At 54.5% G+C, this 19346-nt stretch overlaps 1 protein-coding gene across 3 annotated transcripts; it reads right to left on the bottom strand.

Moving 5' to 3' along the window:
* Window positions 1-76: 76 nt before the first annotated feature.
* Window positions 77-18906, bottom strand: MYBBP1A (MYB binding protein 1a). Of its 3 annotated transcripts, none has more exons than XM_036033234.1 (26): window positions 18649-18906; window positions 18358-18453; window positions 17543-17629; window positions 17384-17455; window positions 17175-17282; window positions 15629-15804; window positions 15301-15468; window positions 15055-15172; window positions 13490-13785; window positions 13250-13360; window positions 12568-12693; window positions 12204-12371; window positions 12004-12109; window positions 6559-6655; window positions 6299-6450; window positions 5855-5938; window positions 5624-5773; window positions 5361-5531; window positions 5104-5261; window positions 3631-3883; window positions 3313-3447; window positions 3162-3230; window positions 2386-2499; window positions 2081-2182; window positions 978-1126; window positions 77-800 (listed from the first exon to the last, which is right to left on the bottom strand). In XM_036033234.1, the coding sequence occupies exons 1-26, from the start codon at window positions 18844-18846 to the stop codon at window positions 227-229; spliced, it is 4038 nt and encodes a 1345-aa protein (XP_035889127.1). In that variant the 5' UTR covers window positions 18847-18906; the 3' UTR covers window positions 77-226. The 3 variants fall into 3 exon arrangements, with proteins under 3 accessions (XP_035889127.1, XP_028390051.1, XP_035889128.1); XM_028534250.2 differs by having other exon boundaries at window positions 17384-17458; window positions 17546-17629; XM_036033235.1 differs by lacking the exon at window positions 77-800 and having other exon boundaries at window positions 1080-1150; window positions 17384-17458; window positions 17546-17629; window positions 18649-18846.
* Window positions 18907-19346: the final 440 nt, after the last annotated feature.

The raw sequence follows: 19346 nt of genomic DNA, 5'->3' as shown, positions 1-19346 counted from the left end.
GCTCTGGCCTGAGAAACAGTGCGGCCAGTGTGCCCCCAAGGGACCATGCAGACAAGGACTCAGGGCACACTTGCTGCAGGGGGCCCTGCAGGCAGGCTGGCAGCAGGGCCTCCGCCCCAGTGCCAGACGGCAGTACCTCACACAGTGGCTTGTTTATTAAAATCCTGGTGAAAAAATAGGGGTCTCTAGGGCTGACAGGGAGGGGCGGAGGGAAGAGGGTCCGCGCTCAGGACTTTGCCCCCTTCCTCAGCTGTGCTTTCTTTCTCTTGGCCCCGCTCTGGAGCAGGAGGCTGGGGCTCCTGCTGGCCAAAGACAATCTTGCCTTTTTCCGTGGCAGCACCAACTGGGGCGATTTGCCTGAGACCCCCTTTTTGGGCAGCTCCTTCTGGTGCTGCTTTTTGCTAGCAGGCTCCGTGGGAGACACGGGAGGGGCTCCATTCACCTTGGACAGCTTCTGGTTTTTCTTCTGTAGTTTTGGGGTCTTGGCAGGGGTGCTGGGGCTCGAGGCAGGGGGCTCTGGGGCCAGACTCTTGGCAGCGCTCTTGGCTACAGGGGTCCCATTCACCTGGGCCTGGGTTTCGACCTTAGCCTTCTTCCTTTTCCTCTTCTTGCCTGCGCTGGGGGGCTGGTCCCCACTGGTGGCCGCAGGCTGCGCATCCTTTTGTGCGGTGTCCTCTGACTTGCGTTTTTTGCGCTTCTTGGTCTCTGGCAAGAATCCCTTTTTCTTCCGTTTTGTGCTAACGGGGCTTTGCATGGCAGTGGAGACTTCCTTGGCATCCTTCTTCTCCGACTTGGGGCGCCTGGAAGGAAGTGAGCAAGTAAGGAAGTGTCCAGAGAGGGCAGGTGTGCCCTCCACTTCTGTGGTCCCATGGGACCCACCACCCAAAGCTCTGACACTGGAGCACGCACAGCAGGATGTGTGCAGCGTGAGGGTCTCTCCAGCCCCTCCCAAGGTATGGGCCACTCCCAGAACCTACTGGACCCCGAGGACCCTCATGGCCTGCCAGTAGAGGTCGTAGAGGCGGCTGGACCCGGCCGAGTGTTCGCGCTGCTGCACCCTGTGCTGCAGCTTTGACTGCTGGCTCTGCAGCATGCCCTGGACGGCTGTCAGGTCCACGGTCATCTTCTGTAAAGGGTGGCAAAGCTATGGCTACAGCAGAGATGGGAAGCAGGGCTTCTTCCCAGTTCTTGGTTGCCGGTCCTCCCACCCTTGCCCAATTACTGCCTCTCTGGTGACCCCACACCCCCTTCTGCACCCTTAGTCACTCCTTCTGCCTGTGAATCACCATTGTCACTTGCCTTAGGGAGAAAAAGGAGCCCCAGGGGCCGTGTCTGTTCCTTTGCCCCGTAGCCAAAAACCCCAATCTCTATGTCCTCACCTCCCACTCAGTCCTGCCTTCGGTGGTGCTGGCCACCTCTGAGGGCACCATGCAATGACATCAGGGTGGCCGAAGCCATTCTTTCCTCTCCCCTGCCAACATATCTGACTGGGTTACTTTGAGACCCACTGGCCTCCAACACACCCTTCTGTCCTGGCCTTTTACTGCCACTCTGGGCACCGCTTCTCAGGCCCACTGGCTGTTCCATAAGGCCCCAGCCTGGGTCCTGTCCTCTCCCTGAGGACCCCCTCAACAAACTTGCCCTGCATGTGGGTTGTGACCAGTGTCTACACTAGAGCTCCCAGACCTTTCCCTCTGGGCCAGACTGAGGGAACCACTCATCCTCAGCTGCCTCCTGCCCCTCCCACAGGCCTGGAGACCTGGCTTCTTCCGGACAGCTGCCCACTGGGAGTGTCTTCACCCCAGGCCCTCCTAGCCCCTGGCTCAGGTTTTTCTTACCAGAGCACGAAGAACAACAGCGCCCCCTCTCACCCCAGCCCGGCCAGGCTCTGGCTTGGCTCTCTCACCACCCAAACCAATCACCTGTGTCCACGGCTCTCTAGCCCCGCAAACAAGAACAGCCCAATTCCTCCCCTGGCATCAAGAACCTTCACCACATGGCTACCTGCGCCCCCCTAGGCCTTTGCCGAGACTAGTTCCTCTGGCTGCCTGGTGACCTCCTTTCCGAACCCAAGGCTTACCTCATGATGAACAATCCGTAGAACAGTGTTGAGCAGCTCCAAGGAGGACCGCTCCTTCAGTTGCTCCGACTTGGTCTGCGCTTCGCCCAGTGCCTGAAAGTTCTGAGGAGGCGGTGGCCATGCTGAGCTGCTCCACAGCGCTTTCCGAAGCCCTTTCCCACACAAGAGACCAAAGCCCCGACGGAAGACACGCCTTCCTGGGGCAACCCTAAACCACCCGAGGACTGGGGTCCCAGTAAATCCTTGCTCCCCATTTCTGAACCATTCCTGATGGGGGTGTGGGAGGGGACCTCCATGGCTGTTACCTCTGTGACCTTTGCCAGGATCTGGCCAATCAGCTGTTCCCACTCGGGGTCCTCAAAGCACAGTCTCAGCTCCCGAACAGGTAGGGCCTTCTGGAGCAGCAGGCAGGCCTGCGCCTGTGGAGGTGGAATGTGGTCACCAGGAGACCTGGCATGTTGAGCCAGGCGTAAGGTGCCCAAGAGGACCCCAAGAATTCTGGCAGCCTGCTGGGCAGCTGCTAAGGCCAAGACAACCCTAGCCTGCATGAGGGGTAGCCTGCTGCTCTGAATCCATCCTGTCTGGGTTGTTCCTGTGAAGCTCTGGTGCCTGTACTCATCCACTCCTGTCCCCTCTTCTCAGGCAGATGAGGGAGCAGAGGCCTGGGGTGTGGGGGAGCAGGAGCTCTCAGCTAGACAGAGATAGCAATCTGGACTGAGACAGTGCCTGACACCCTTTTACTACTTGGTACTGTCATCCTCCAGCCTCCCTAGTCCCTTTGTCCCTATCCCCACCCTGCCCCTACCAGCCAGACACCCAAGCAGACAGCCAAGGGCCTTCCCCTGTGCAGGCTGAAGTGTGAGCGCTAAGGAGTCGGAGGGCTCTGACATGTGGGAAGTGGAAGTGTTGGGGCAAAGCTGCCCCACCGCCATAGCTACAGTGTGCCTATGGTGAGGGATGGGCTGGCCAGGGCAGGGAGGCCGGGGTGGGGTGGGCCTGCTCACCCTTATTCTCACCAGGGCTGCCCTCCTGGGCCTCACTGACACCCAACCAGAACCAAGTAGGGGACTCAGGCCCTTACCTGATGGCGAGGCCGTGTCTGGCCTGTCACGTGCTGGATCACAACGGGGAGCAGGTTCTTACAGAGCATCTAGGGAGGGAATGGCAGGGCTGTGAGATAGGGCACTGAGTTGCATAGGGGCCCTGTGGTGGCGGGCCGGCCCCGCACTCACCGGGTGCCGGGAGAAGAGGCTGAGGAACATGGGAACGGTGAGAGGGCTGTTGCGCTTAGTCAGGAAGGAGCTCAGCGTGGATGAGTAGATCGGGGTCACGAGGTTCAAATCTAAGCAGCTGGCTGCCTGGGCCACCTGAGAAAGAGTCAGTGTGATGCCAGGGAGAGGGAAGGCCGAAAGCTGGGTCCTTGGGGAGTCATGGCCTCAACTCCCCACCTGTGAAACTGGCAGATGGTCCGGGCCTGCTGCTGGGATTTGCTCCTATCTATCGGCCCCGGACTTCCTAGGCTGAGCCTTCCTGGGACAGGGTCTGCTCACCTCGGGGCCCTTGGGCTTGGTGCTGGTGTTAGCACCTGCTTTCTCCTTCTTCTGGGTCTGGTGGGTGGACTTTTCAGCAGTGTTACCCTTCAAGACCCGGAGCAGGTAGAGAGAGGCGTTGAAGTAGTAGAGGGAGACAGAGGAGTCGGCTTGGTGGCTGGCCTGCTGCACCAGCCGCTCCACCTGGGCATACAGAGTCTCCAGGCTGTTGCCCACGTCACGGCAGTAATGCCGGGAGCGACACAGGTGGTGTCTGCGGGGCAGGAAGGGGTGGAGCTGGTCACACATTCTCTTCCCACCCACGTTCCCACCCAGCAGAGCCAACCCTAAGTGTAGGGACCCTGAGTCCCACTTCATAGGCAGGGAGACACTTGGGGAGGAAAAGGGATCTGACCGAGGCTGCAGAGGGAGGCCCAGGGCCACCTGCGGATTTGCTCTGAGGACAAGCCAGAGGGGAAACTGACTCCCCGAGCTGAGGCCGTACCATGGGCCGAATACCCCCAGACTGGTCCACGTTCCCGTCTACACCCGTCTCTTGTGAAGCACTGGCTCTGGTCCTTTGTGAAGCAAGACCAGGATGTGTGTGCCCAGAACCCTGCATGGCCCTGCAGGGCTGGGAACACAGTGGGGACAAGAGGCAGGGCACTGAATAAGCCCAGCACTGCCCGAGCACGTGGCAGGGAAAACTAGCGGAAAAGGTGGAGCCTGAAGCTGGCGTGAGAGAGTTGTTGGGGGAGCACTGCCTGCGTCTTTCTGCCCGCCTGCTCTGCTCTGTGCTCGGCATCTCAAGGCCCCAGGACTTTCTGTCCCCAAGCTCCTCTGCACTCTGGAAGGCAGATCTGTATCTGCCCCCTGCATCATCCCTCTGGCTGGCTCCCTGCTCTCATACAGACCATGCTGCCACCTGTTTCTTAAAAGACAAACCAGCCTCCACCCCCTACCCCTATGCTTCTGCTAAGAACACCTCTGTGGCTCCCGGTACAGCTAGGGTGGGGTCCACAGGGTTCTTACTTCCCAGCTGCAAACCTTCTGGACCTGTTCTGCCCTGCCAGTGGTCTCTGGGCCTGATAGAACCTACAGCTCCCAGCACTGCTGACACCTTCCCAGGAGGCCTTCCTGGCAGCTCAAGTGGGTTTGGTGCACCCACCACCTGTGTGCCTGCTGCCCCTTATCCACTACCTTCCCCCACCACAGCCCCAGGACACTGGATGACCAGGCTGGTTCCCCAACTGCAGTGAGGACTGCTGGTCTAGTGCGGAGCTGCTAAGTATGAGAGGATGGACAGGTGAATGAAGGCCTGTGTGTGAGCTGCTGGGCGACATGTGGCCCTGGGGACAGCCAAGGAGGCCCACTCTGGAAGCTTGGCTCCAGCCTTTCTACTTGGGAAACCCAAAAGGCCTTCACTCACTCCTCTGAGCACTGGTCTGGGGACACGTCAACGCCTGCCCCTGCCCCTACCCCGCCCGCGCTCACGTGAAGATGCGGGCTGTCTTATGCAGGAGGTCCTGCTCCTGCTTGGTGCTGCTGGTGCGCATGCTGCGACGGATGATGTTCAGCAGTGGCTCGAGCAGCTCCAGGACCAGGGGGTTCTCGGGCTGCTTGGTCACCAGCACTTCTATCAGGTCCAGGACCTGTGGCAGGGGATGAGGAGGCTCCGTCAGGTATGGGAGGGCGTAGAGGTGCAAGGCGACTGGGCTGGGGAGTGCACTCAGGCCGGTTCTCAGGCTCACCCTGATCTGGAAGTCCCGCCGGAGCGCCTTCTCCTTCTGTAGCTTGTTCTTCTCGTCCTTCCGCGCCTGGATGCGCAGCTTCTGCTCAGCAAAGAGGCCAGCGAGGTTCTGGTCCAGAGCCATCATGGCCTCATCATCCAGCTCATCGTCCTCGTCGTCACCCGCTCCACCCTGAGGGACAGGTGTCCAGTGAGCAGCCTGGCATCTCGTGGGCACGTGCATACACAAACCAGGACAGGAGCCCCTCCGGAGCTTCTGCTCACCAGTGCCTTCCCTGCCTGCAGCACCGCCATCAGCTGCTCCCGGAAGCCAGGGTCTACATCCCCGTCCCGATCCTCCTCGTCACTCTCCTCCTCGGTGCTCTCCTCCTCACTCTCAGAGTTCTTGTTGTTCTCGCCCTCCGAGCTCTTGTCCTGTGGGTGGCCAGCGTGTAGTCCCTCCCCATTGCACACCACGCATCCGGCCACCCTGCACTGCCCCTTGCTGTTAAGTACCTCCTCATCCTCTAGCTGCTTCTTGGAATCGTCCATGATCACCACGTTGTCATCCTCATCCTGGCTCTGCTCGGGGTTCAGCACCTGCAGGGCATTCCCAGATGGCTGACCCATTACTCTCCTCAGACCACTGGGCCCTCTTGACTAACTTCCCTGACCTCGCTCAGTCCAGTCTTGGCCAAAAGGTCAAGGGAAGAAAGTGAAGGCCAGGAGGCAAGGCGACATTACCCAACGGGCAGTGCCAGCACCCTGACAGACACGACGACTGCTCAGCAGGCCCTGGAACAGGACTGCATAGCAGCAGAGTGTGAGTGAGGCCCCCCCCCCGCCGCTCCCACTCTGCAGGTTACGGCGAGGACAGGGGCTGACAGGACAGCACCGGCGCAGCCTGGTCCTAGGGCAGCCACATCCTGGGACCCGTTTCCCCAAAGGTCCCCAACTTACATCCAGGATTAGCTGCAGAGCACGTGGAGTCAGGTGGGAGCAGATGTGGCTAAACACACTCCGGGCCACTTGGCGAATCAAATGGCTGGGCTGCGCCAGGAGGGCCAGGAGGACCTCCACCAGCACTTCCACCCATGGCGGCTCCTGGGGGTCTGCAAGCAGGAGGAGGTCTGAGTCAGAGCAGGGCACTGCTGCCCCACTGCGGGTCTCTGTTGTGCCCAGGACATGCCCTGCCCCCCACCCCAGGGGCAACGACCCACTGGCGGCCTTGGAGCGGGTCCGGCGGGTCTTCTCCCCCAGGCTTTTCTTGATGCAGGTCTGGATGTCACCCAGGAGGTCGCAGCTCTCTGTGGGGGACTGTGTGTGGGGCAGAAATCAGGAACCAAGCCCCATTCCCAGCCTCTGCTGAGCCGGGGGAAGGGCTGGTCAAGTGGAGTATTCTCACCAGATGCTGAGAACACTCCAGCCTGCCTTGGCCAGTCACCCTCGCCATCCAGAATGGAGGACCCCAGCCAGACCCTGGGAGCAGCCCAGGAGGAGATGCCCTTTTACACCCAACGTACAGTTGCAGGATTGGGGGGGCCCTCAGGGAAACGGAGCCCAACTACCCCACGGCGCCCAGAGAGGCAGAGAACCTGCCAAGGATGGCTGGCACCGAGTCACAGGAAGCCAGCAGGCCCCAGCCTCATGATTCGCAATTCTAGACTTTTCCTCCTACACCTGGCTCAGTATTACTACACAGAAAAGACTGAAAATCACTACTGTATTTGCCATGTATATTGTGCATTCTTGCCCAAATTTTTGAGGGAAAAATAAGGATTCACATTACATATGGTTACAATGATTACATACCATGCGTATAAAAATCCTGTGTATAACACACACAAAAATGTGGGTGTGCATTATATTTGGCAAAATACAGCAATTTTAGCTAATTTAAACTGATTTAAACCAATCTTTCTGGGGACAAGCCCAGACTCCAGCCACCTATCCTTCTCATCCACCCTCAGGAGGCTTCCAGAAACGGCCCCTGTGATCATGACACTGAAAAGGCAGACTTCTCCCTCACAGCACAGTGGGGGTTTCAATGTTGGGGCCAGAGGTGGTAGAGTGAAGGCTACAACAGAAGCCCAGAGCCCTGGCCAAGCACCTTTTACCCAGGGGTTTGACACACCCTGGGTCTGGGGTGGGCTCAAACATGTCCCCAGTCACAAGGGTCCTGAAGCCCACTGCCAAGGGGCAGAAGGGGCACTGTGGCCAAACTTCACCCACATGACCTGTCCATGGCTGGGCCCCAAAACAAAACCCACAGCCGTGAGAGCCCAGCTCCTCAGAGCGGGTCAAGAGGGAGGGCCAGGCAAATGCTTTGCTCGCCCCTTCCCATGGCCACATCAAAATTACAACTGTAGACCGCCCCTCATTCAGAACTGCTTGAAGCCGAGCTGAACAGAGGTCCTACAACTAAGGACACAGAGAAGAAGCCATACTGGTGGGGGGCAGAGGTGTGGAAGGGGCTGGTCCCACACTCACACGTGGTGGTTAAAAGTCTGGAGGAGTATCTCAGCTGCTGGGATCCTCCCCACAAGTGAGGGGTCCTAGCACCACAATGGGCTACCCAGCACAGGGTTCCAGTGCTGGGAAGACAAGTCTCCCCAAGTTCTGGGTGTGAAAACCAGTGGCGATTGTGGGTGAGGGATGGAGGGCTGCTGCAGTCCCAGGCCAGAGTTCCTCTTAAAGGGCCCACGAACAGGCTTACTGGACTTTCTTGCTGAGCTCCAGCGGCTTGTAAGGTGCCAGGGATATAACTGTCTGGCGTCAGGGTGAGGGTTGGAAGGGCAGCTTGCTCCCAGACAGAGGTGCTGGCAGAGGCTACTGTTCCCTTGCTGAGCCCTCTGCTCCACAGAACCAGCAGGTGGGGGTCATATCTGAGTCTCCATCAATCTGTATAACACTGTTCCCCCAGCCCTGGTAATTCTGAGACCCCGCCCTACCCAACTTTTAGTCTCATTCAAGCTGCTTCCAGTGGCTCTTCCATACTAATAGCTTGTTTTGGCTCATACTACAGACCTTTCTAAAGTCTCTCAAAGGTTCACAAACCCCAAATAAGTAGCCTCGGGCCTTGATATGCCCTGACCCTCTTGCTAAGCAGCCCCAAGCATGGCACTAGCGGCAGGGGGCCTCAGTTTGCAGCTTAGCCTCTCCCAGGCACCTTCAAGCCCAACACAAGCAGCAACCTCCTGCAGATCGCTTTGTAGTTCATACAGGTGACCCCAAGTAGAGCAAAGGGCAGTGCTGAACTTTGCCTGCATTAGAACATCTGCCGAAAGGCCCCAGAACTAACAGTGGCCAGCTTCAGACCACACGAGAGCACCACCCAGCCACCTCCACAAATGGCACACTCCAAGGGCCGACCCAGCAGGCATCAGAGCCTTGCTAAAGTGGATCCTGCTGTGTGGGGTCAGTCCCCACACAAGCTCCTCCACTATAGTCGTGACCAGTCCCCACAGCCAATCAGCCAAAGGCTCAATCTCTCCCACTGATATGCCAACACTAATCAAGGCTAAACTACAGCAGAAGGGCACATGCTGCCCACATGAGGGACACATCTGGAGCCCCAGCTCAGGTAACCAGGGAGGCTGTACCCCTGGGCTCCACAGGACATCTACTACGTAAGGCCACTCTGTCAAGACCAGGAGACATGGTAGCTCTATTTTCTTTTTTAAAGACTTTATTTTTTTTTATTCTTAGAGAGAGGAGAAATGGAAGGCGAAATAGAGGGAGAAAAACATCAATGTGTGCTTGCCTCTCACACGTCCCCTACTGGGGACCTGGCCCACAACGAAGGCTTGTGCCCTGACTAGGAATTAAACTGGCGACCCTTTGGTTCGCAGCCCATGCTCAATCCACTGAGCCACACCAGGCAGGGTGGTAGCTCTATCTAATACACTGAAACAAACACAGGGAGGCTGCCAAAGTGAGGAAACAAAGAAACATGTCCCCAATGAAAGAGCACAACAAAACCCAGAAAAAACACTAAACAAAATGGAGACAAGCAATCTTCTAGATGAAGAGTTCAAAACACTGGTTATTAGGATGCTCAATGAACTCAGTAAGAACTCTAACAAAGAGATAGGAAACATAAAAAAGGAAATAGAAAACATTTAAAAAAGTCAGAAGTAAAGAATACAATAACTGAAGTGAAAAACACACTGGAGGAAATCAAGAGTAGATTAAATGAGCAGGGGACTGAACCGCAGAAGACAAGGCAGTGGAGAACACCTAGTCAGAAAGGCAAGAAGAAAAAAGAATCCTTCAAATGAGAACAGTTTGAGGGCCCCCTGGGACAACATCAAGCAAACTACATTCGCATCATGGGGGTACTAGAAAAAGAATAGAGAGCAAGGGATTAAAAACCCATTTCAAGAAAAATTGACAGAAAACTCCCCTGAACTGTTGAAGGAAACAGACATAAGCAAAATTCCAAGCATGATGAACCCAAAGAGGCCCACACCAAGACACACCATAATTAAAATGCCAAAGGTGAAAGACAGAGAGAATCTTAAAAGCAGCAAGAGAAAAGCAGTTAGTTACCCACAGGGGAGCTCCCGTAAGACTGTCAGCTGATTTCTCACAAAAACTCTGAAGATCAGAAGGGACTAGCATGCAATCTTCAAAGTGATTTTGCAAAGCAAGGACCTACAATCAAGATTACTTTACCCAGCAAGGCTAGATTTTGAATTGCAGGACAGATAAGGAGCTTCCCAGAATACTACTCAGCTGGAAATAAGAAGAAAGTTTTACCTTTTGCAATAGTATGGATGGACTTGGAGAACATTATGCTAAGTGAAATAAGCCAGTCAGAGAAAGACAAACACCGTATGATTTCAGTCACATGTGGAATCTAATGAACTGAACTAACAAGGAAAATGGAAACAGACTCATAGATGGAGAACAGATGACAGCTAGTGGGGGGTGGGGGTTAGGAGGTGGAGGGTTCAAGCAAAAAGGAAAAAGGACTTTTGGACATGGACAACAGTGTGGTGATTCCTGGGAGGTGGAGGGTATAAGGAGACTGAATGGTAATGGAAAAAAATTCAATAAAGATTAAGTTAAAAAAAAAAAAAAAGCTTCTCAGACAAGAAAAAGCTAAAGGAGATTATCACACCAAACCAGTATTGTAAGAAATGTTAAAGAAACTTCTTAGCCCTGGCTGGCATAGCTCAGTGGATTGATCGCGGGCTGCGAACCAAAGTATCACAGGTTCAATTCCCAGTCAGGGCACATGCCTGGGTTGCAGGCCATGGCCCCCAGCAACCGCACACTGATGTTTCTCTTTCTCTCTCTCTCTCCCTCCCTCCCTCCCTTCCCTCTCTCTCTCTCTCTCTCTCCCTCCCTTCCCTCTCTCTCTCTCTCTCCCCCTCCCTTCCCTCCCTAAAAATAAATAAGTAAAATCTTAAAAAAATAAACTTCTTTAAAGAAAATAAAAAATATGAATTTAACTACATACATACTTATCAAAAATTACTCTAAATGCAAATTGATTAGATGCTTCAATCAAAAGACACAGGGTGGCTGAATGGATAAGAAAACATGACCCTTACCTATGCTGCCAGGAAGAGACCCACTTCAGATCAAAAGACACACACAGACTCAAAGTAAAGGAATAGGAAAAAAAATTTCATGAAAATGGAAACAAAACGAAAAAACAAGAGTAGCAATACTTGTATCAGGCAAAATAGACTCTGAAACAGAGGCTACAAGAGACAAAGAGAGATCCAGTAACACCACTTCTGGGTATTTATCTGAAGAATCCCAAAACACTAACATGAAAAGACATGTGCCTCCCTATGTTTACTGCAGCGTTATCGACAACAACCAAGATATGGAAGCAACCCAAGTACTTATCAACAGATGAAGAGATAAAGAGATGGTTCAGATATACAATGGAATAGGACTCAGCCATAAGAGAGAATGAAATCTTGCCATCTGCACAGACATGAATGAACCTACAGGGAATTGTGCTGAGTGAAATAAGCCAGACAGGGAAAGACAAATACCACATGACTTCACTTGTAAGTAGAATCTAAAAATAATAAAATACACAAATGAACAAACAGAACAGAAACTCATAGGAGCAGAGAATATTTTGATGCCTGTCAGATGGGAGGGGGTTGGGGGAGGCTGGGTGAAAAGGGGGAAGGGATTAAGAACAAACTGCCAGTAATAAAAAGTCACGTGGGTGTGAAGTACAGCATTGGGGACATAATCAGTAACACCACAATAACCACGCAGGGTGTCAGATGGGTACTAGACTCACTGGGGAGGATCACTTTGTTAAGTTACAGAAATGTCTAATTGTTGTGCTGCACACCTGAGACTAATTTAATACTGTGTGTCAACTAAAACTGAAAAAAAAAAAAAAAAATATATATATATATATATATATGCTCAAAACAGCTTCCTAAGAGCCACATGTGATACAAGAGGAAAATCTCTGGAGAAATGAAGGTTCAGAGTCAAGAAGAAACCACAGAGTCAAAAGAGTCGCTGGCACTGAGCTCCACCAGGACCAGCCGGCCTAGGAAGCCTGACAAGTTCAGCTCCCCAGAGCCTTCCCTGGGAGAGCCCTCAAGCCTCCCAAGAGGGAGCCTGTAGTGGCCCAGACCTCAGGTCCATAACCCCTCCTCTGTTCTAGGCTGCCATACCTTGAAGAGGTGGATGCCCACCAGGAGTAGCAAGTGCTGAAAGGCAGTGACCTTGGCCTTGGCCTCTGAGGAGCGAGCCTCCAGTTCCTTCAGAGTCTGTAGCATCCTGGTGTGAGATGGGCATATTCTCAGGTCACTGCTGCCAGTGTCAGACCTCAAGAGTGTCCCACCCATTACCCCATGGAAATCAAACCCCTCACCGGTCCCAGGCCTGGCGCTGCTGTGTAGTGAAGGGTGTCAGGGGGGCCACGTTGCGGCTGTGGTTCAACAGCATGTCTGCAAACTGTACCAGGCGGTAGGTCCAGGGCTGCCTGTCCTGGGTCTGCTCTGGCATCTGCTTAAACTGTGTGCTGAGAGTCTGCAGCAGGCTAGGTGAGGGAAGGGTCAAGGTCACAGGCAGAGTTAGTAAACATGGCCAGGGACCTCCCACCCCCACTGAAACTCTGAGGGGGAGGAGCTCTAGAATTTCTCCCAGCTTAGAACTGGAGGGAGCAAGCATCCTCAAGGCTGCCTTCCCACCCTGCCAGCCCACGCTTAGCTTCTCCCAGGCTGCCCATGACCTACCTGAAGAAGGCATTGCCAACCACCTCTCGGACCCGGCCCTCCAAAGGAAAGGAGAACCGCTGCTCTGTTTCCGGGATCTGGGATGTGGGCTTCTTTGTTTCAAAGAATGAGTGGAAGAAACAAAACCTGGGGAGAGTGGGAGACCAAGCCATGTTGCCTCAGTGCCACCCATTTTCACCAGCGCCTCTTCATGGTGTCACCAAAAACCTGGAGGAGAAAGAGGGAGCCACTCTGGCTATGAGAGGGAGTGGGCATTTCTCAGATCTGGGTCCAGCATCCCTCTCTCAGAGCCAAGACAGACTCAAGGCTGTGTGGCCTCACCCAAGCCACACCCTCATTTCTGCCAACCCGGGCTGGCCCCTGGGGACTGCAGTGAGAGCTGAGTGAGTAGCCGGCACAGGTGCGGCCGCTATGGAGGCGTCCCTGACACAGCCTCTTGCCAACGTGCAGAGGCTGCCTGCAGGACACATGGAGCCAGCCTGAGGCTGTGAGGGCCCTGCAGCCTCACACTTCCGGAGCCCCTTCCTTTCACAGGCTCCCAAGGAAATGGCTTGTCTGCCCTTAATGGATAACTGGACCCCAACACTTCTGGCTCCAGGGGGACTGAAAGTAGGACTAGATAAGAGGCCCAATTCTTCAGCTGTCCTGCCCACGGGGAATGGGGTTTGAGCATGTTGCACACCTGGCCACCTCCTCAATCAAGGCTTCCTCCTTCTCCAGGTGCAAGCTGTCCACGATGCTGACCAAGCGGAGGATGATCCACTTCCGTAGCCGGAACACAGCTCGCTCAGGCCTGGAGGGCAGAAGCCAGGTCACAGGTACCACTTAGAGAGGGAGGCTTGGTTCCTCCCCTCCCCTTCGATGGACCCCAACACTGTAGGAAGGAGGGCTCCGGTCTTTGGACTCAGCAGGCCCCACTCACCCATGGAGCGAAGCATCCTGTGCTTTCTTCTGATTGCCAGTGCTGAAGTCCACCAAGGCATCCAAGTCAGGCTGGAGAAACATGTCCCGCAGCCAGGCGACATAGCCCTTGAGGGCAGGGCCACTCAGGAACCGCACAACCCGCCAGAAGGTAGGCACAATGGGAAGGCCCTGGTTGGTGACGGATGTGAAGGCCACCACCACGGCCAACTGCCTCTCGGGGTCATCCTGGCTGCCTTCTAGGAAGGTTCCAACGTACTCATTCATCTCTGGAGCAAACTTGAACTGACTTGGGAACTGAAAGTGTAAGGAACAGCAGTGACCAACAGCCTCGAGAGCCCCTTCCACAACAGGGTACACCAAGACCCAGCAGGTCCTCCTGCCCTGCACGGCCAGGCCCAGTCGCCCCAGCACCCCAGTGCTTCTGCCTGTCCTCACGGCCTCCCTCCACAATTCTGGCCCCAGAAGGAACCTCTTTCCATCCCTCTATGGGTCAAGACAGGCTGTTCTCTGGGTGCAAGGCCTGGCAGAGCAGTGGTTCAGACTCCACCTGGCCCACTAAACAGACTTGGGTTCAAATCCCACATCTGCCAGCTCCTAGCTGTGTCATAGTGAGGCTTACAACCTAACCCCTCTCGCATGCTTTCTGAGTGCTGGGCACCAGATGTTTTTGTGTCAAGGTTTGTTTAATCTTTGTAACAACTTTTTGCAGTGGGCCTCTTTTGTCATTTTACAGATGAGTACAGAAGAGCTGACAAGGGTCATTTCTGGGGGCTCCAAGTGGTACATCTGGGATGTGGGCCCACTCAGCCTGGCCTCCCAGTCTGTGCTCTTCACTGCTATCTACTTTCTGACCTGTCCCTCCCCCAGAATTCCACCAAGAACGTGGCTCTCTGAAGCTGCTCATGTGGCAAGTGAGCTGGTGACAGGAGCAGGCCCAGCTGTTTCCTGCGCAGTGTGCACTGCTTTAAGCGGCCCTGGGTATTAACTGGGTATCTTCAGAACTCCGAGGAAGTACCACTCCTCTCATCTCACAGACAGGGAGAGGCGGGCCTGGGGCATGGAAGCTACCCGTACCAGGTCACACAGCTAGTGTGCAGGGGAGCCAGGGCTGGGACCTGGTATTCTGGTCCCCCATCCCACACTCTTAACCACCACCTGACTGTCCTGTCCAGTACTCAGCTTAGTGTGGGAACCACGGACAATGCTCGGAGCCACACTGGGGTAGATGGAGGCCTAGAAAGACTGTTGGCTATAATGCCTCTGCTGAGGGGCCTGAGGGCAGAAGGAGGGCTGACCTTGCCAAAACTCTGCTCAGAGGGGAAGAGGTGGAGGGACTGAGGTAGCTCACTCTACCCAGAGGGAAGGGACACCCAGGTTCCAGGCTCCTTCCAATAGCAGCTGTGCTTGCCCATACCAGGCAGGGGTCAGGAAGACCCCTGATGCTGGAGCAAAGAGCAACCTTGTTTTCCAGAAGCTGACTGACACCTAAGGCGGCCTGTCCCCCTTCTTGGCAGGAAGCCTGGCTGTTTCTGGCAGTGCTGGGCTACAGGGGGAGGTACCCACCTTAGCAGTGACCATGTGTTCCCCATAATGTCGGATCAGGTCTCCCCGCATCACCAGCTGCAGCTGTTCCTTGGATAGCAGGGGCAAGGATGCACCCAGCAGGCGGAAACACAGGTAGCTAAGGGGATGCATGACAGAGCCTGGTCAGAGCCGTCAGCTCCCCTGCGTGGACTTTGGGACTGCCAACCCATCTCTGCTTAACAAACAGGAAAGAGGGGGTCGAGAGTGGACAAGCGCCATAGGCACCTGGCCGGCCAGAACTGCTTTTTCAGTAGCCCTTGTTCCACAACTTCCTTCCAGAACCGCAGGAACTTGTTTTCCTGAAGCGCCAGGCGGAGAAGATCCAGAGCCACAGCGGGCAGCCTGCGCTCCTTCTTCACAGAGGTGGCAGCCATCTTTAGCACATTCACCAGTCTGTGGAGGAGGTCAGAGGGGACTCAGGTGGCATCCACTAAACAGACAAGGGTCAGGGTGCCCAGGGAAGCAGGGACAGCCCCAGGCCGTGCGACAAATCTGTGGATGGCCAGATGCAGCCCTTGGCCCCAGGGAGCCCACCCACCCATGTCCCTCACACCTGGGGATATTCTCATCTGAGAATAGGTTGACCGGTCCCATGAGCTGCTTGAGCTTCGCGGGCACTTTCTGCTGGGCCAAGAGGAAGATCTCCAGATGCTCAGGGGTGCCAAGTACCGAATTCAAGTCGGCCTTGAGAACCCTAGGCAGGACCTTCTGCAACATGGTGTCCGGGACCTGGTGTGGGGGGACGGCGTGAGGGAGGTGGCTCCCTCAGAGCACCCTCGTCTCTTCCTGTGAAGTGAGCCCAATGGTCCCTGTTCTACCTGCCAGGCTCCCTTGAGGGCCCTGTCGCAGTGCCAATCTGAGGTGGGACAGCCACAATCCACCTTGCTAGGTAGGCATCAGAATAACCAGAGAGTATTTGTTATAAAGCTTAAATTTCCAACTCTCAGGAAGCTGTTTTTTTTTTTAAGATTTTTTTTTTATTTTTAGAGAGAGAAGGAAGGGAGAGAGAGAGAAACATCAATGTGCGGTTGCTGGGGGTTATGGCCTGCAACCCAGGAATGTACCCTGGCTGGGAATCAAACCTGGGACACTTTGGTTCCCAGCCCGCACTCAATCCACTGAGCTAAGTCAGCCAGGGAGGAAGCTGTGTTTTAAATAAGCACCCCACTGATGCTAATTAGCCTGAGGTCACCATTTTAATTATTCCTCTTTTGGGATTTTCCAACTAGCTTATTTCTCATATAAGGAGCCCCAAGTAGAGAGCTGGGATTCAGCTTCAGGTCCTTCTAGCTCTGCAGCTAGAGTTGCAGAAAGCTGGGGCCCAGGACTTTGCTGTCCCTGCCTTTTCCTTAGTAACAGAAGATTCCAGTTACTAGTCTACCACCATTTCCCAAGAAGGGCAGTGGGGGTCCCTGAGAAGCCAACTCTGCCCAAAAACAACAATGGCAAATGTATTAATATACTTGCCACTTGCCAGGTACTTTTCTAGGACTGTACTGTCCAATATGGCAGCCACTGGCCACAAGTGGCTACTGAGCACTCGGGATACACTAACATGAATGCAATCTTGCTGTAAGTGTAAAATACACACCAGTTTTCAAAAACTTAATGTGACCTCCACCCCCAAAATTACTTCTACAACTTTTTCTTTTTTAAGATATTTATTTATTTTTAGAGAGAAGACAGGGAGAGAAACATTGATCCAGTGCCTCTCAAATGTGCTCCTACTGGGACTGAACCCATAACCCAGGCATGTGCCGTGACCAGGAATTGAACCACCAATCTTTTGCTTTGTGGGATGATGCCCAAAACCACTGAGCCACATAGGTCAAAGCAATACAACTTTGTATATTGATTATGTATCGAAATACCACTTTAGATTATTATTTAGGTAACCTAATAGGCCAATTATGTTATTAAATTACATTTGTTTCTTTTTACCTTTTTAATATAGCAACTAAAATGTGTCCATTACACACTTTTGTATTTCTATGGGATCTTGCTGCTCTATAGAGCATTTCCACATATTAACTCATGTCTTCTCTATGTTTCTGTAACCACTAGTGCTACCCAGGGTCCCACAGCCGGCAAGCCCGTACCTCGGAGAGGATGTCCACCAGGGCCTTATGCGGCTGCTCATGCAAGTGGTTGTAGTGTTGGGCCAGGACCTGCAGCAGCTTCACGGACTTCATCAGTGCCTCTGAGTCCTAGCACCCACAAAGGGGCAGAGGGTATGAGCAGGACATGCCACTGTCCCCCGCCACTCCCAAGACAGTCCACATACCTCTTCTTCCCCCAAAGCTCTTACCTTCACCAGTCTGCCTGACTGAAAGAGGGCTAGCACCCCGAACAGGTTTGCAAAAAGAGCAGGTCTCATCATTGCCTAGAAAAGGATTCCAGTCACCAGTGAGAGGGCCCAAGTCTTCCCCAACCGGGGGCCGCTGACCTCCCCAGGGACACTAGTTCTCACCTTCTTAACTTTCTGCAGGTCATGTTTCTCTTGTATCTGCTGTAGGATGCTGCACAAAGGGATGTCCTCAAAAGACTGTAATAGCTGCCAGGAGTTGTGGCAGGAGGAAGAGAGGGGCTCAGAGGAGTGACCCAACCACAACTCAACAGACTTCAACCTCCTCCCACGACTCCCTTCAGTTTCTGCCTAGGGGCCTTGGGCCACTGCTCCCACAAGCATGCCTGTGAAGCTGCTCATGCCCCTCTGAGCAGCACTAACAAAAGAACTTGCAACTCATATGGAGCTGAATCTTGCCTCCCTGCCCATGCTTGCCCGGGTTGCAGAAAGTACTCCCTTTGGCCCCTAGATTCCCAAACACTCTATCCCCACAGCTTGCTCTGAGCTCCCCTCAGGCTGATCCTCGAGGACTGGTCTTTATTGCCCTTCCAGCTGCTGAAGTTCCTCAGAAGTGGCCTATAATCTGCTGAGTGGCCCTTGTGAGGGGAGGGTCCCAAACATTTCAGAGGTTAAGGGAACCCACTCCAAAGCTTATTACTCTCAGTAAAATGTGCCTCAGAGGCCGGTCAACCCATGCACCAAGAAGAAAACTGCTCAACCTCCCACTCCATTGGCAGGGGCTTCTCTGACAGGCCTGGCTCCCACTTTCTCCACCTCCACGTGGGGATGTCTCCCATCAGCTCAGGTGTCACCCGTCCCAACCTCTCCTGCCCCGGAGACCGCTGACTCCTCACCTGCAGCTGAGACTCTTGCCCTCCTCACTCCCCACCGTTCTGACCAGCATTGCTAGTCTCCTTCAGGAGTCACCACCTCACCTGGGCCAAGGCCATACTGTAGCAGGGCCGGGCAGTTTCTCGCCCCATCCCGAGTCCAGTGATGAGGCGCTTCAGGGCGTACTGCATCTCGGATCCCTGCGGAACCAAGTGCATTCCCGGGTCGACCAGTGACAAGAATCGCACCGCGCCTGCTTACCCCTAACCATCGACCCGCCCTCACCTGGGCATCCAGGTTCCGACCACGTGCCCCCAATCCCCAATTCCTGTGGCCGGCCTCCCCATCTCTACTGAAATCTACGCAGTTCCCTGCCTCAGGCTCCCCCATCATACCTCTGGTCTTGCGCGCAGATATTCCAGCAGCTTCTCCGTGGCCTCAAGCCGCGTCTCCTGTTCCGGCTTTGCAATGTCCCAGAAAAAGTCCAAGAACTCGCGGCTGTGCTTCAGCAGGCCATGACGGTCGGCAGGCCGAGGGCCACTCTTCGTCGCCTCTCCCGGAGACATAGCTTCAGCGACGTTTTCACTCTCCATCTCCGCCACGCTCCACGAACACGTGGGGCTCTGAAGGCTGCCTTTTCCGGGTCAGGTCGCGGCGCATGCGCACTGGATTGGGTCGTCTGGGGAAGGCGGAGCCAGGGTGGGGGGGCTCGGCGCCGCGAGACGGGGCGGGGCGAGGCGGGGCGAGACGGGGCGGGGCGGGAAAGGTCTGATTCCTCTGCTTTCACTACAAGGAACCAAGAGTTTGAATTTTATTCTGAGTGTGATGGGGCGAACTGAGTGAGTTTAAAGGGTTTCATGGAGGGGCAAGTTTTGATTCTGTTTATACTTTTAAAAGATTATTCTGCAGCTTTTTTGGGGAGATGGATTGTAGGAGTGAACAGAACAGGCAGAAGCAGAAAGAACAGACAATAGTGGATTGAACCAGGGTAATAGGAGAATAGGTCAGATTCCAGCTACTTTGGAGCTGGTAGGGGATAATGGATGTGGGAGGAGAAAAAAAGAGAGGCATGCCAGGTTTGGGGCTAAAATAA

The sequence above is a fragment of the Phyllostomus discolor genome, chromosome 8 (genome assembly GCF_004126475.2).
Source record: "Phyllostomus discolor isolate MPI-MPIP mPhyDis1 chromosome 8, mPhyDis1.pri.v3, whole genome shotgun sequence".
Lineage (NCBI taxonomy): Eukaryota > Metazoa > Chordata > Mammalia > Chiroptera > Phyllostomidae > Phyllostomus > Phyllostomus discolor.
Note: the sequence above shows the minus strand (reverse complement) of the source record. Positions and strands in the feature narration are given on the sequence as shown.

Bases quoted from the DNA above. Each gene is read 5' to 3' on its own strand.
- MYBBP1A (XM_036033234.1), bottom strand. From the start codon at position 18,846: ATGGAGAGTGAAAACGTCGCTGAAGCTATGTCTCCGGGAGAGGCGACG. The intron at 15,469-15,628 runs GTGTGAGGGACA...CCTCCTCCACAG, and splicing joins TCAGATGAGAATATCCCCAG to ACTGGTGAATGTGCTAAAGA. The intron at 6,656-12,003 runs GTATGGCAGCCT...CCCCACACACAG, and splicing joins TGGGCATCCACCTCTTCAAG to TCCCCCACAGAGAGCTGCGA.